The sequence below is a fragment of the Chiloscyllium punctatum genome, chromosome 6 (assembly GCF_047496795.1).
Source record: "Chiloscyllium punctatum isolate Juve2018m chromosome 6, sChiPun1.3, whole genome shotgun sequence".
Taxonomy (NCBI): Eukaryota; Metazoa; Chordata; class Chondrichthyes; order Orectolobiformes; family Hemiscylliidae; genus Chiloscyllium; species Chiloscyllium punctatum.
This window is the reverse complement of record NC_092744.1, coordinates 65,050,982-65,065,225: the sequence shown is the minus strand read 5'-3', so window position 1 is coordinate 65,065,225 and position 14,244 is coordinate 65,050,982. Positions and strand designations below refer to the sequence as shown.

General features: G+C 40.4%; 1 protein-coding gene across 1 annotated transcript in view; it reads left to right on the top strand.

Moving 5' to 3' along the window:
• LOC140479035 (retinol-binding protein 2-like) overlaps window positions 1–7,908 on the top strand; it is a 38,149-nt gene extending 30,241 nt beyond the window's left edge. The window contains exons 3-4 of the mRNA XM_072572816.1: window positions 3,865–3,966; window positions 7,680–7,908. Coding sequence (XP_072428917.1) covers window positions 3,865–3,966; window positions 7,680–7,733 — 156 coding nt within the window. The 3' untranslated portion in view covers window positions 7,734–7,908. The remainder of the gene's footprint in view (window positions 1–3,864; window positions 3,967–7,679) is intronic.
• Window positions 7,909–14,244: the final 6,336 nt, after the last annotated feature.

The following is a 14,244-nucleotide window of genomic DNA, read 5'->3' as shown; positions in this document are numbered from 1 at the left end:
AAAATTTAAAAGGGTCCTCAGAGGCAACTTTTTCATACAGAGGGTGGTGCATATATGGAATGAGTTGCCAGAGGATATGATGGAGACTGGTATAATTACAACATTTAAGAGGCATCTGGGTGGGTGTATAAGTAGGAAGGGTTTAGAAGAATAATGGCCAAATGCTGGCAAATGGGTCTACTTTACTTTGGGATATCTGGTCAAAATGGACAAGTTGGACCAAAGGTTCTATTTCTATGCTACACATCTCTATGACTCTATATAAGTACTGTGGCTACAAAAACAGGTCAAAGGCTAGGAATCTTGTAGCAATTAACTCACCTCCTGACTTCCTAAGCCAATCCACCGTCTACACAGTCAGGAGTGTGATGGAATGCTCCCCACTTGCCTGGAAAAATGCAGTTCCAAAAACACTGAAGAAGTTTGATACCATCCAGGACACCACCCATTTGATTGGCACCACATCCACAAACATTCAATCACTCCACCACCAATGCTCAGTAGCAGCAGTATGTACTATCTGCAAAATGCACTGTGGAAATCACTAAGGTTTCTTAGACAGCACTTTCCAAACCCATGAAATACTACCATCTAGAAAGACAAGAACAGCTGATATGTGGAAACACCACTACATGCAAATTCCTTCCAAGGTGCTCACAATCTTGATTTGGAAATATATACTGTTCTTCAGTGCTGCTGAGTCAAAATCCTGGAACTCCTTCCCTAATAGTATTTTAGATGACAACAGCATGTGACAGTACCGGTTCAAGAAGGCAGCTCAGCACCCCTTTCTCAAACTCAACTATGGATGTACGATAAATGGAAGTGAAGCCCATACCCCAGGAATGAATAAAAACTGTTCCCATGGTTTTCTTGTCTGTTTGGCACAGGGTACCACTCCAAGTTGATTTTCACCTTCTTCCATCTCACCCTTAAATGGGAAGATGTTTTACATCTTATATTACTTTTCTTCGTATATTAATGACAATAATTACTGCAATTATTTCTCAGTTGAGTTGATAACCCCTCCTTTGGGTATCTTCTCTGATCATTTCTTTTAAGTTATGGATCATAACTAAGAACCACATCAGGTTAACTTGTTGATTATGTATGCCTAAGCATAGAAAATCATTTCCAGTATAGACAGTTTCACATATACAAAACAATACATATAGGAACAATTGCAAGTTCTTGTCCAAGGGAATAAGCATTTTAGTCACAAACAGAGCATTATTTTTATTGGAAAAAGACAAATTCTGAACATATTCAATATTTTGTTGACTCATTATTATTGATGTTTAAGATACTAGTGAGGAAAACACCTATGGATTTTATTGGTGAGGGAAAATCAATGCAATTTTATCACTCCTTCCCAGTAAACTAGTGTTCTGGAGTTCAGCTGGTATTTGTTGTAATTAAATAAGATTAATTTTACATCAATTTGAAATTAGGTTTTCTTAATATTAAGTTCTTGTGCTTATCTCTAAAATATATTGAGATCAGTTTAGGGTGAGAGGGGAAAAATATAAAAGAGACCTAAGGGGCAACTTTTTCATGCAGAAGATGCTTCATATATGGAATGAGCTGTCAGAGAAAGTGGTGGAGGCTGGTACAATTACAGCATTTAAAAGGCATCTGGATGGGTGAATGAATAGGAAGGGTTTAGAGGGATATAGAGCAAGTGCTGGCAAATGGGGCTAGATTTGGTTAAGATATCTGGTCGGCATGGACAAGTTGGACAGAAGGGTCTACTTCTGTGCTGTACATCTCTATGACTCTATGACCCTGTCTCACAGAGGATGGTGCGTATATGGAATGAGCTGTCAGAGGAAGTGGTGGAGGCTGGTATAATTATAATATTTAAAAGACATCTCGATGTATATATGAATAAGAAGGATTCAGAGAGATATGGGCCAAGTGCTGGAAAATAGGACAAAGATTTATTTAGGACATCTAGTTGGCCTGGATGACTTGGACCAAAAGGTCTATTTCTATGATTCTATGACTCTATATCATTTTATAAATACCTCACCCAAGTGACCACCATTTAGGACTGAACCTTAATTGTGAGAGTAGGAAAAGGTTTTAATTGCACGGGTATTGGGGCAAAAACTACATATGAACATCTGACTTATGTGCAGGAGATGGCCATTCAGCCCCTTGTGTTTACTCCACCATTCATTAAGATCATGGAGATCTGCTGGTGTTTTGAATTCTGCATTCCCAACTATTCCCAATAACCTTTGATACTCCGGCCAAACAAAAATTTATCTACCTCCTCAAAAATGTTCAGTAACAGTGCCTCCACTATCCTCTGAGGCAGACAGTTTTAAAGTCAAACAACTCTCTCCTCAACTCTGTCCAAAGAGGTCAACCCTTTAATTTGTAAGATCTCCCGAGTTCAGGACATATCAACAAGATCTTTTCCACATCCACCACGTGATGACAATTCTTCTACACATCAATTGAGTCACTCCTCACTCTTCTAAGTTCTTTTGAAAACAAGCCCCGTCTGTTCAACATTTCCTCATTAAACAACTATTCATTCTGGTTATCATTTCTCTGAATTGCCTCTAATGCATTTGCATCCTTCCTCAAATAAGGAAACCAAAACTGTGTACAGTAATTAATTTGTGGCTTCACTGTGTCTTGTATAGCTAAGTTAACACCCTTACTTTTATGTTCAATTGCTGTCATAATAAAGAATAGCATCTCTTAGTTTTCCTGATTATATACCATACCTACCTATTAATTTGTTGTGCCTTAACCAGGAGAACACTTAGATCTCTCTGCATCTTGGAATTTTGCAGTCCTTCACCATTTAAGTAATAAACTGCTTTTTCATTCTTTCTGCCAAAGTGAACAATTTCACATGTTCCTCCATTATATTCCATCTGCCAGTTTCTTGCCCACTCATTCAACTCTTCTATTACCTGTCTGCAACTTCCTTATGTCTTCTTCATATAATATTTTCTTATCCATCTCTGAGTCATCTGCAATCTTAGTTGTCAGAGATTTGCTCACCTTATTTAAAATAACAGATAGAAATTGCACCAAACTGAGGTCACTGCACAGACCTATGTGGGATCCAACTCGTCATATCTTGCCAATCAGACATAGCCATTTTTGCATTTTCTTTCCTTGAAACTTTGTTTTCCACAATAGCCTTCATGTGACACCTTGTCAAATGATTCAGAAAATCCAAGTACAATATGTTACAGGCTCCTCCTTGTCCAGAGTGCATGTTACTCTTCAAAGAATTCCAATAAATTGGAAAAATGTGATTTCTCTTTTACAGCACCATGCTATTATTCCTGATTATCTTTAATTTTTCTAATTATCAGCTACTAGCTCCATAACAATACCAACTTCATCAAGCTATAGTTTCCTGTTTTCTGGTTCCCTTCTGTCTTGACTAGAGGGCTTATATTTGCTACTTTCTAGTTTTATGTAAACTTCCAGCGAATTTTGGAAAATCAGTACCAACTCATCAACTATTTTGTTAGCCATGACTCTTAAGACCCTAGGATAAAGTCCATCAAGAATCTGTGAAGTCCATCAGTTTCCTCAGTATCACTTCCTATGGTGATCTTAATTTCAAAACATTCCTCTCTTCCTTCCACCTCTTGATACCATCTCAGTCAGGTTCACCTATATTCTTATGGATGATTACTGGATATCAAAGAGGAGCAAGAATTTGAAGTGATCTTCCACTTTTGGCCTTAGGATAAAGAACTCAATTGTAGCAATGCAGCTCACATCAACAAACAAGATTGAACCAAAGGCTTCCTGATCAGTGTTACTCAAAGTAAATGTACTCATTAGTCTCAAAGCTTTATTGTAAATGCATCTGTTTCTTTGCAGACGCTGGTGCAGTGGGATGGGGACAAACTGGTCTGTGTCCAAACAGGTGAGAAGGCTAACAGAGGCTGGAAACACTGGATTGAGGGGGACAAACTGCACTTGGTAGGTGTTGCTATGCAGTAATCTTATTAGTATTCCTCAAGAAACGTGTTAAGATATTATTAACTGAACTATGGCATTAACTACTTTGCTAAAGAAAACAGGTTATTCTCGTAAAATAAGGCAAACTGTTAATGGTCTCATTTTCTGTTACTACTCCATCACTTCCCTCCACAGAGAGAAAGGAGCAAGTCACCCTATGCTGTCAAGATTATTGTCAACTTAAGTCCTCCATTAAAAGGAATTTCAGATGAGTAAAGGAGCTTAGCTTTACCAGCTAGGGACTGGTCCAGATATGAAATGTCCTTCCCCACTACTCCACTCAGGCATTTTCAAACCAGAAACATTACCTTAGAGTTTATTATATCTATAGTCATATTAAATTAGAAACAACTTATCTTTAAATTTACTGCTATCAGCACTGAGAATCCTAACCTATGATATTCTTAATTGCTTGTGAGGGATTTAAATATCAGATTACAACATCTTTTATAATTACATATGAGTCTTTATCCTATCAATCAATTCTATATAACATTATAGGAATGAATACTGTATCACAGAGTATATACTTAAAGAAAAGCACTTCATTTATACAGCTAATCACTGCTCTAAGAAAAGTTATTATTCAATGTTGTATTCCCTTAAGGTGAGTGGTATCTCTTTGCAACATGACTATTCTACTTTAAGTTTGTCAACAATGTTTAAATCCATCTTAAACACAAATAGGTATTCAATCAAATAAGATTTAAAGATAACTAATTTTATAATCCAGTATGATTTCTCTACAGTGTCTTTACTCCAACCTAAGGGAGGGAGTTCATGGTAAACTCCACTATAAGATGTCTGATCCATCACCCTGTTCATGTGTACCTGTGTGTTGCTAAGATTTATAGTATGTCTCTGTGCAGTTTGAATAGGCTTTCATTGTGTGTCCACAAAAATAAATCTTAACACCTTTCGTATGCTGGCTCTTTATGAATATTTAAGATATAACTGGTATTACCCTCTGTCTTCTATCACAACTGTTTGGCTATCCTCCAGTCACACAACTTAAAAGGTTCTTAGCATTTCTATACGGTGTGTATTTTTAGCTTCTTGGCATGTATTCAAATGCTGCTTAGAGAGCCATTTATTTTCATTAAATCCTACCAACTTAATTAACACCTTTTTTTCATTAAGTTGGTCACTTCACTTACAGAACAAGTGGTTTGAAGTTGATGTTCCAGTAGTTTAAGTTCAAATAAGAAATACATTTGGACCTCACAATAGGAGAATAATGCTACTTTTGGAGACTAAAAGGATAGAATTACCATTGTCTCTCCTTCCTAAATCTCCTTCAAGACACTGCTGGCTCACCAGTTGTCTGCCTATGAACAACACCTTTAATGTTCACTGTAAGTTACTGATGTGTGGATCAAATATTCAAAAGGAAGGATCACAAGCACATTCTCAATGCAACTATAGGAACAGGAGTCAAGATTAGAGTGGTACTGGAAAAGCACAGCAGGTCAGGCAGCATCCAAGGAGCAGGAAAATTGATGTTTCAGGCAAAAGTCCTCCATCAGGAATGAGGCTGGGAGCCTCAGGTATGGAGAGATAAATGGGAGAGGGGGTGGGGCTGGGGAGAAGGTAGCTGAGAGTGCAATAGGTGGATGAAGGCGGGGTAATGGTGATAGTTCGGAGAGGAGGGAGGAGCGGATAGGTGGGAAGGAAGATTGACAGGTGGGACAGGTCATCAGGATGGTGCTCACCTGAAAGGTTAGAACTGGGGTAAGGTAGGGGGAGGGGAAATGAGAAAACTGGTGAAGTCCACATTGATGCTATGGGGTTGAAGGGTTCTGAGGCAAAAGATGAGGCATTCTTCCTCCAGGCGTCGGGTGGTAAGGGAGTGGGGATGGAGGAGGTCCAGGACCTGCATGAAATGTTTGGCCACGGGGCGGTGGGGTTGATTGGTACATGCCTCAGTCTCATCCTCTGCAAAACATTGAAGCAGTACAGAATTACATCAAGTGAAAAGTGACTTTAGAAGGAAAGTGAATTAGAGCTGAATAATAAAATAAGTTGATGTTGTGGTTCTGTTCGCCGAGCTGGGAATTTGTGTTGCAGACGTTTTGTCCCCTGTCTAGGTGACATCCTCAGTGCTTGGGAGCCTCCTGTGAAGCGCTTCTGTGATCTTTCCTCTGGCATTTGATACAAATACCGGAGAAAAGATCACAGAAGCGCTTCACAGGAGGCTCCCAAACACTGAGGATGTCACCTAGACAGGGGACAAAACGTCTACACCACAAATTCCCAACTCGGCGAACAGAACCACAACAACGAGCACCCGAGCTACACATCTTCTCACAAACTTTGAAATAAGTTGATATTGTCCTTTCAATCCAGCTGAAAGTTATTAGGGCAGAAGCTTCCTCTTGAAATGATTAGTTTGAATCTAATTCCCAATTAGCACAGATTGTACAAAATTGCTCATTATTTGACATTAGTTTGGCGCATCATTCAGAAGGACCACAGGATAGGTAGCAAGGGAAATGGAAAAATGTCACACAGGAGTGCAGAATGCAGTAACAATGTTGGTGTAAAAGCACATTAATGGTGTACAGCTGACAGGAGACTACAATGTATCAGCAGGTGCTGTTGACATTATCAGGTAGATTTTAATTATGAAGTGGTCAGTGGAACACAGTTCAGTCAGATGTTCGTACTGGATGAGTTTTGAAAATGACAGTGGCTGAGAGGGTCACTGCTAATTAAGCGTAAAGTTTTCAATCCCATTTTAACATCCTCATTATGGGTTTACCAGTAATAGCATACCCTGGAAGTAAAGGAGATAATAATGGTACAGTGCTTATTGTAAAATAGGGAAACTATGAATTTCTGTGTCCAATGTAAACCAGGAAGAGTAGGAGTTAAAATGGAATAGGTTACTCTTCAGTACACTATAATTTCAATGCTGATATATTTTCCGGTGACCAAGGTGTTATTAGAATTAAAAGGACTCATTTATGCAAATTTGGGTCTTAGACTGGGCCATGATAACATTCAGCCTCCTGCTTGTCTACCTTTGATTCCAGCATCTGCAGGTTTTTGTGTCTAACATTTGAACTGAGAGGGAAGGTCACTGTGCTAGACCCTCAGGAAAGGCTAGACTGCAGGAAGACGAATCACAGCCAGGTCAGTGGGAAACTTAGATTTATGGGTTCAGGAGGAACGGCAGTGCTTCTCTCCGCTCACAAGATACTCTGAGCCTTTGTCTTTTGCATCTTGCATGCAAGGTTCTTCTGACATTCTCCACTGACTCCCAGACCTCTATTGCGATGTAATTTAGTGCAGCCAGAAGCTGTTCTGCTTCCCTTTTCTACTCCCTTCATGTGGGTAGTAAATTGAACATGTGGACACAATGCTGAGCGTTCATAACTGACCAAACACCTTGCTGCTGATCTAGGGGGCTCACCCAGCCAGCTTCCCGCCTGTGAATTAAAATTGCACCTTCAATGTGTGTTAATAAAATAGAATTCTCGTTTGCTAGTTTTTATTTGTTATCATTTCTACCATTACCAGTCCCCTGCTTATAGATTAGATTGTGTCAAATGATTTTTGAGGGCTGTTCAACTGGGGGAACATCCCAGTCAAGTCTGGCCTTGTGAATGTTTTTTTTCATTGGTGACATGCTAAGTAATGTATTCTTATTTATCATTTTTCTCACCTTCCAGGAATTAACGTGTTGCGATCAAGTGTGCCATCAGATTTTCCAGAAAAAGAATTAAAATGATCGATGCACATATTTGTTAATCAGCAAAGATCTGGAAATATTTCTTACATGCAGCAGATCCTGCCCAATGTCATTGTGAATATGTTTATGCTATGTACTGTATATACAGTGATTTAAATCACAAGGAGTTTATTTGTACTCTATGCCATGTGGAATAAAAACATTATGTTCAAAACCTTCAAAGGCTAAGTTTTATTGCTTCCAAAGTGACAGCACTTGCTGTTTAAAATTCCTTGCCAGTAACACATCAGTGTCATAGAATCCCTGCAGTGTGGAGGCAAACTATTCAGCTGATCGAGTTCACACTGACCCTCTGAACAGCGTCCCCACCCAGATCCCCCATGGTTAATCTACTTAACGTGCACATTGTGGTCAAATATCATGGCCAATCCACCTAAACTACATATCTTTAGACTATGGGAAGAAACCAGAGCACCCAGGAAGAATATGTAACCTCTACACAGCAGTCACCAGAAGCTGAAATTGAACCCAGGTCTCTGGTGCTTTGAGGGCATCAGTGCTAACCACTGAGCCACTGTGCTGCCCTACATCAGTAGGACTTAGATTTACCTTTAGGTGCCTGAGGCAAGCACATCTCCTGTTGACCTATCCTCAGAGAAAAACTCCATCTGTGCTCTTAAAAAGTCCTGTTTTACCAGCTGGTTGTTCAAGGCTAGAGGGATGAAACAGTTCCCAAGTTGAGGAAAGCAAAACCAATTTATTTTGGATTTCTACTTTATTAATTCTGTTTTTGATTTATGCTTATTAAACACCTAATATCAGGTGCTGAAGTGTGGCATTATGGGAAATTGAAGTAGATTAAATTAGATTAGATTACTTACAGTTTGGAAACATGCCCTGTGGCCCAACAAGAAAGAATGGTAAAACTAATTAATTGAAGATTTTTTTTGTAATCAATAGGACTTTATAAGTCGTAAAAATGCCACTGTAACATGTTTAACAAAGCAAGATCTAATCTCACTTTTGTATTTATGCAAGGCCAAACAATTTACAATAACTGGAAGTATTAATCAGCAGGTCTGGCAGCATCAGTGGAGAGAAGGCAGGGTTAACGTTTCGAGTCTAATGAAGCTTCTTCAGAAATCTTTTCTGGGACACTTGACCCAAAATATTGACACTGCTTTCTTTCCACATATTAGAGGGATTGAGGGTGATTTAGCAATTTGGATTAGAAACTGGCTTTCTGTAAGAAGGCAACGAGTGGTGGTTAATGGAAAATATTCAGCCTGGGTCCAGTTACTAATGGTGTGCCACAAGGATCTGTTTTGGGATCACTGCTGTTTGTCACTTTTATAAATGACTTAGACACAGGCATAAGGTTGTATAAGTTTGCAGATGACACTAAAGTCGGTGGAGTAGTGGACAGTGTGGAAGAACGTTGCAGTTTGCAGGGGAACTTGGATAAACTGCAGAATTGGGCTGAGAGGTGGCAAATGGGGTTCAATGCAGATAAATGTGAGGTGATACACTTTGGGAAGAATAACAGGAAGGCAGAATACTGGGGCAATGGAAAGATTCTTGGTAGTGTGGATGTATAGAGGGATCTTGGAGTCCATGTACATAGATCCCTGAAAGTTGCCACCCAGGTTGATAGTGTTGTTAAGGAGGCATACAGTGTGTTAGGTTTCATTGGTCGAGGGATTTCTTTCCAGAGCTGTAACGTCATACTGCAACTATATAAAATGCTAGTGCAGCCTCACTTGGAATATTGTGTACAGTTCTGGTCACCCCATTACAGGAAGGATCTGGAAGCATTAGAAAAGGTGCAAAGGAGATTTACCAGGATGTTGCCTGGTCTGGAGGGAAGGTCTTTTTATGAGGAAAAGCTGAGAGACTTGGGTCTGTTCTCATTGAAAAGAAGAAGGCTAAGAGGGGTTTTGATAGAGACATGCAAGATGATCAGAGGATTAGCTAGGGTAGATAGTGAAAATCTTTTCCCTAGGATGATGATGTCAGCTTGTATGAGGGGGTATGGCTACAAATTGAGGGGTGATTTAAGACAGATGTTAGAGGCAAGTTCTTTACTCAGAGAGTATTAAGGACGTGGAATGCCCTGCCTGCCAATGTAGGTAACTCAGCTACATTAGGGAGATTGACACAATCCTTGGATAAGCACATGGATGATGATGGGATAGTGTGGGAGGATGGGCTTAGACTAGTTCACAGATCGGTGCAACATCGAGGGCCGAAGGGCCTGCTCTGCACTGTAATGATCTATGTTCTATATTCTATTATGCCAGACCTACGAGGTTTCTCCAACTATTTTTTGTTTTGGTTTTGGATTTCCAGCTTCCAGAGTTTTTTTGTTTTTTTCTAATTTAGGATTCTGGGTAATCCAAGATGGAGGATGGGAAATTTTTCTGGCTGTAAGAGCTGTTCCTTTTTTTGAGGTATTTTAGATGTTGGAGGTGACTTCCTCGAATTCCAGGAGCAGCAATTACTGTTTTATATGCTGTTGCATTGTTTTGGAACTTTGGGGAAAAAAACGTCAAAACAACAGCAGTTTAAAAGAGAGAAGAGCAGACAAAGGAAGCACATGGTGAGGACAGTGCAGGAGAGAGAGCGAGAGAAAGAGAAAGAGAAAGAGAAAACACGAACGAACCTGCACAGTTACTACCTTTGCTGTTTGAATTTGTGTATCGCTGGACATCGGAGTGCATCTGGGAAAATTAACAAACAGTGAAATTCACAACTAATCTTGGAGGAACTGTTGGGCAAAGTTCACAGCACAGAATCAGATAAGTTAATTGTTGTTTTAAGTCTGCCCAAGAGAAAGGCTGCAGTAGTGAGTATAGTGGATTCTTTCTTGATGAAATGTTTTTGGAGATAAGTCTCTTGATTAAACTTAAAATATAGGCTGTAGCTATTAATTTAACCTGGGGCAGTGTTTGTCGAGGAATGTGGGATATAGGTAAATTAATGTTACTTCTGCAATTCTGCAATTCCATCTTACAAAGTAAAATGAACTCACACCAGTGTTTAATTGTTTTAGCCAAGAGCTGAGTTAACAAGAATGGAAACAATGTGGAGGAAATATATAATTGTTTTTGTATTAGCTAAAACTGTATGTCAGAAGGTAGACATTATGGGCAAGAAGATAAGATGTTGTGAGGGGATGAAGTTAAGCTAGATATGCCTGTACAAACAGTAGGTATAAACATCTGCTTCCCACTTTTACAAAAACACAGGAACAAACCCCAATTAAAAGGGTCATAGGGATCAGAACGGCCTCGGGAAAGGCACAGATGAAGGGGGTAGATAATGATGAAGAAAGAATATGCCTAACAATGACCTACAGCAGGATGAGGTCAAACAGCCTTGTGAGGCCAGGAATAAGCATTTTATCACAGACAAGGCCGGATAAGGCAAGAGATAAACAGGGGTAATGGGGGCCGGTCTTAGGGAAGTGGACGATGTAAACAGGGGAGGGAGCAGTGTAAAACAATAGACATCAAATCATATAAATGTTGTGTATGAATTGAATTTGGTGTGTGTATGTCCTCTACCTTATAGACACTGGACATCACACCCACTTGCAAGTGTAAAATAAATGACACTACTGATTCAGATCTTGTCTCGGACTGAAATTATTGAAGTGAGTGGGCTTTGTTTCTCACAGGAATAAGACAGTGTTAATTTCTGGGTCTGTAGATTGTGAAGGAGCAAAAATGGCCTTTAGTACAGTGATATGTACTTCTTGTCAGATGTGGGAGTTTAAAGAGAGTTTAAGGGTTACTGCAGATTATATCTGCCATAAATGCTGTTGGATGCGAATCTTATCAGATCAAGTGGATCGGTTGGAGAGACAGATAGAAGCGATGAGGAATTTGCAACAACAACAGTATGTGGTGGATGGCAGTTATAGGAAGGGGGGAAAGTCTCAGATACAGTCACATAGATGGGTTAACTCCAGGAAGGGTAAGAGAGGTTGGCAGCTAGTGCAGGAGTCGTTTGTGGATATACCCATTTCAAACAGGAATGCTGTTTTGGAAAATGTAGGGGGTGATGGATTCTCAGGGGAACGTAGCACAAACAACCAAATTTCTGGTGTTGAGACTGGCTCTAATGCAACGAGGGGTACGTTGGCTTCCAAGAGCTCAATTGTGTTAGGGGATTCTGTAGTCAGAGGTACAGACAGACGTTTCTGTGGCCAGCAGAGAAAAAGCAGAATGGTGTGTTGTTTCCTTGGTGCCAGGATCAAGGATGTCTCAGAGAGGGTGCAGAATGTTCTCACAGGAGAGAAGGGCCAGCAGGAGATCATTGTCCACTTGGAACCAACGACATTGGAAGGGAAAAGGTTGAGACTCTGAAGGGAGAATACAGAGAGTTAGGCAGAAATTTAAAAAGGAGGCCCTCAAGGGTAGTAATATCTGGATTACTCCCGGTGCTACGAGCTAGTGAGGGCAGGAATAGGAGGATAGAGCAGATGAATGCATGGCTGAGGAGCTGGTGTATGGGAGAAGGATTCACATTTTTGGATGATTGGAATCTCTTTTGGGGAAGAAGTGACCTGTACAAGAAGGATGGATTGCACCGAAATTGGAAGGGGACTAATATACTGGTGGGGAAATTTGCTAGGACTGCTTGGGAGGATTTAAACTCGTAAGGTGGGGGGGTGGGACCAAGGAAGATAGTGAGTAAAGAGATCGATTTGAGACGGGTACAGCTGAGAACAGAAGTGAATCAAACAGTCAGGCCAGGCAGGGACAAAGTAGGACTAATAAATTAAACTGCATGTATTTCAATGCAAGGGGCCTAACAGGGAAGGCAGATGAACTCAGGGCATGGTTAGGAACGTGGGACTGGGATAGCAATTACAGAAACATGGCTCAGGAATGGGCAGGACTGGCAGCCTAATGTTCCACGATACAAATGCTATAGGAAGGATAGAAAGGGAGGCAAGAGAGGAGGGGGAGTGGCATTTTTGATAAGGGATAGTATTACAGCTGTGCTGAGGGAGGATATTCCCGGAAATACATCCAGGGAAGTTATTTGGGTGGAACTGAGAAATAAGAAAGGGATGATGACCTTATTGGGATTGTATTATAGACCCCCCAATAGTCAGAGGGAAATTGAGAAACAAACTTGTAAGGAGATCTCAGCTATCTGTAAGAATAATAGGGTAGTTATGATAGGGGATTTTAACTTTCTAAACATCGACTGGACTGCCATCGTGTTAAAGGTTTAGATGGAGAGGAATCTCTTAAGTGTGTACAAGACAATTTTCTGATTCAGTATGTGGATGTATCTACTAGAGAAGGTGCAAAACTTAACCTAATCTTGGGAAAAAAGGCAGGGCAGGTGACTGAGGTGTCAGTGGGGGAGCACTTTGGGGTCAGCGACCATAATTCTATTTGTTTTAAAATTGTGATGGAAAAGGATAGACCAGATTTGAAAGTTGAAGTTCCAAATTGGAGAAAGGCCAATTTTGATGGTATTCGGCAAGAACTTTCGAAAGCTGATTGGAGGCAGATGTTTGCAGGTAAAGGGACGGCTGAAAAATGGGAAGCCTTCAGAAATGAGATAACAAAAATCCAGAGACAGTATATTCCTGTTAGGGTGAAAGGGAAGCTGGTAGGTATAGGGAATGCTGGATGACTGAAGAAATTGAGGGTTTGGTTAAGAAAACGAAGGAAGCATATGTCAGGTATAGACAGGATAGATCGAGTGAATCCTTAGAAGAGTATAAAGAAAGTAGGAGTATACTTAAGAGGGAAATCAGGAGGGCAAAAAGGGGACATGAGATAGCTTTGGCAAATAGAATTAAGGAGAATCCAAAGGGTTTTTACAAATGTATTAAGGAAAAAAACGTAACTAGGGAGAGAATAGGACCCCTCAAAGATCAGCATGGCTGCCTTTGTGTGGAGCGACAGAAAACGGGGGAGATACTAAATGAATATTTTGCATCAGTATTTACTGTGGAAAAGGATATGGAAGATATAGGCTGTACGGAAATAGATGCTGACATCTTGCAAAATATCCAGATTACAGAGGAGGAAGTGCTGGATGTCTTGAAATGGTTCAAGGTGGATAAATCCCCATGACCTGATCAGGTGTACCCGAGAACTCTGTGGGAAGCTAGAGAAGTGATTGCTGGGCCTCTTGCTGAGATATTTGTATCATCGATCGTCACAGGTGAGGTGCCGGAAGACTGGAGGTTGGCAAACGTGGTGCCACTGTTTAAGAAGGGTAGTAAAGACAAGCCAGGGATCTATAGACTGGTGAGCCTGACCTCGGTGGTGGGCAAGTTGTTGGAGGGAATCCTGAGGGACAGGATGTACATGTAACTGGAAAAGCAAGGACTGATGCCGGATAGTCAACATGGATTTGTCCATGGGAAATCATGTCTTACAAACTTAATTGAGTATTTTAAAGAAGTAACAAAGAAGATTGATGAGGGCAGAGCAGTGGATGTGATCTATATGGACTTCAGTAAGGCATTCGACAGGGAGATTGATTAGCAGGGTTAGATCTCATGGAATACA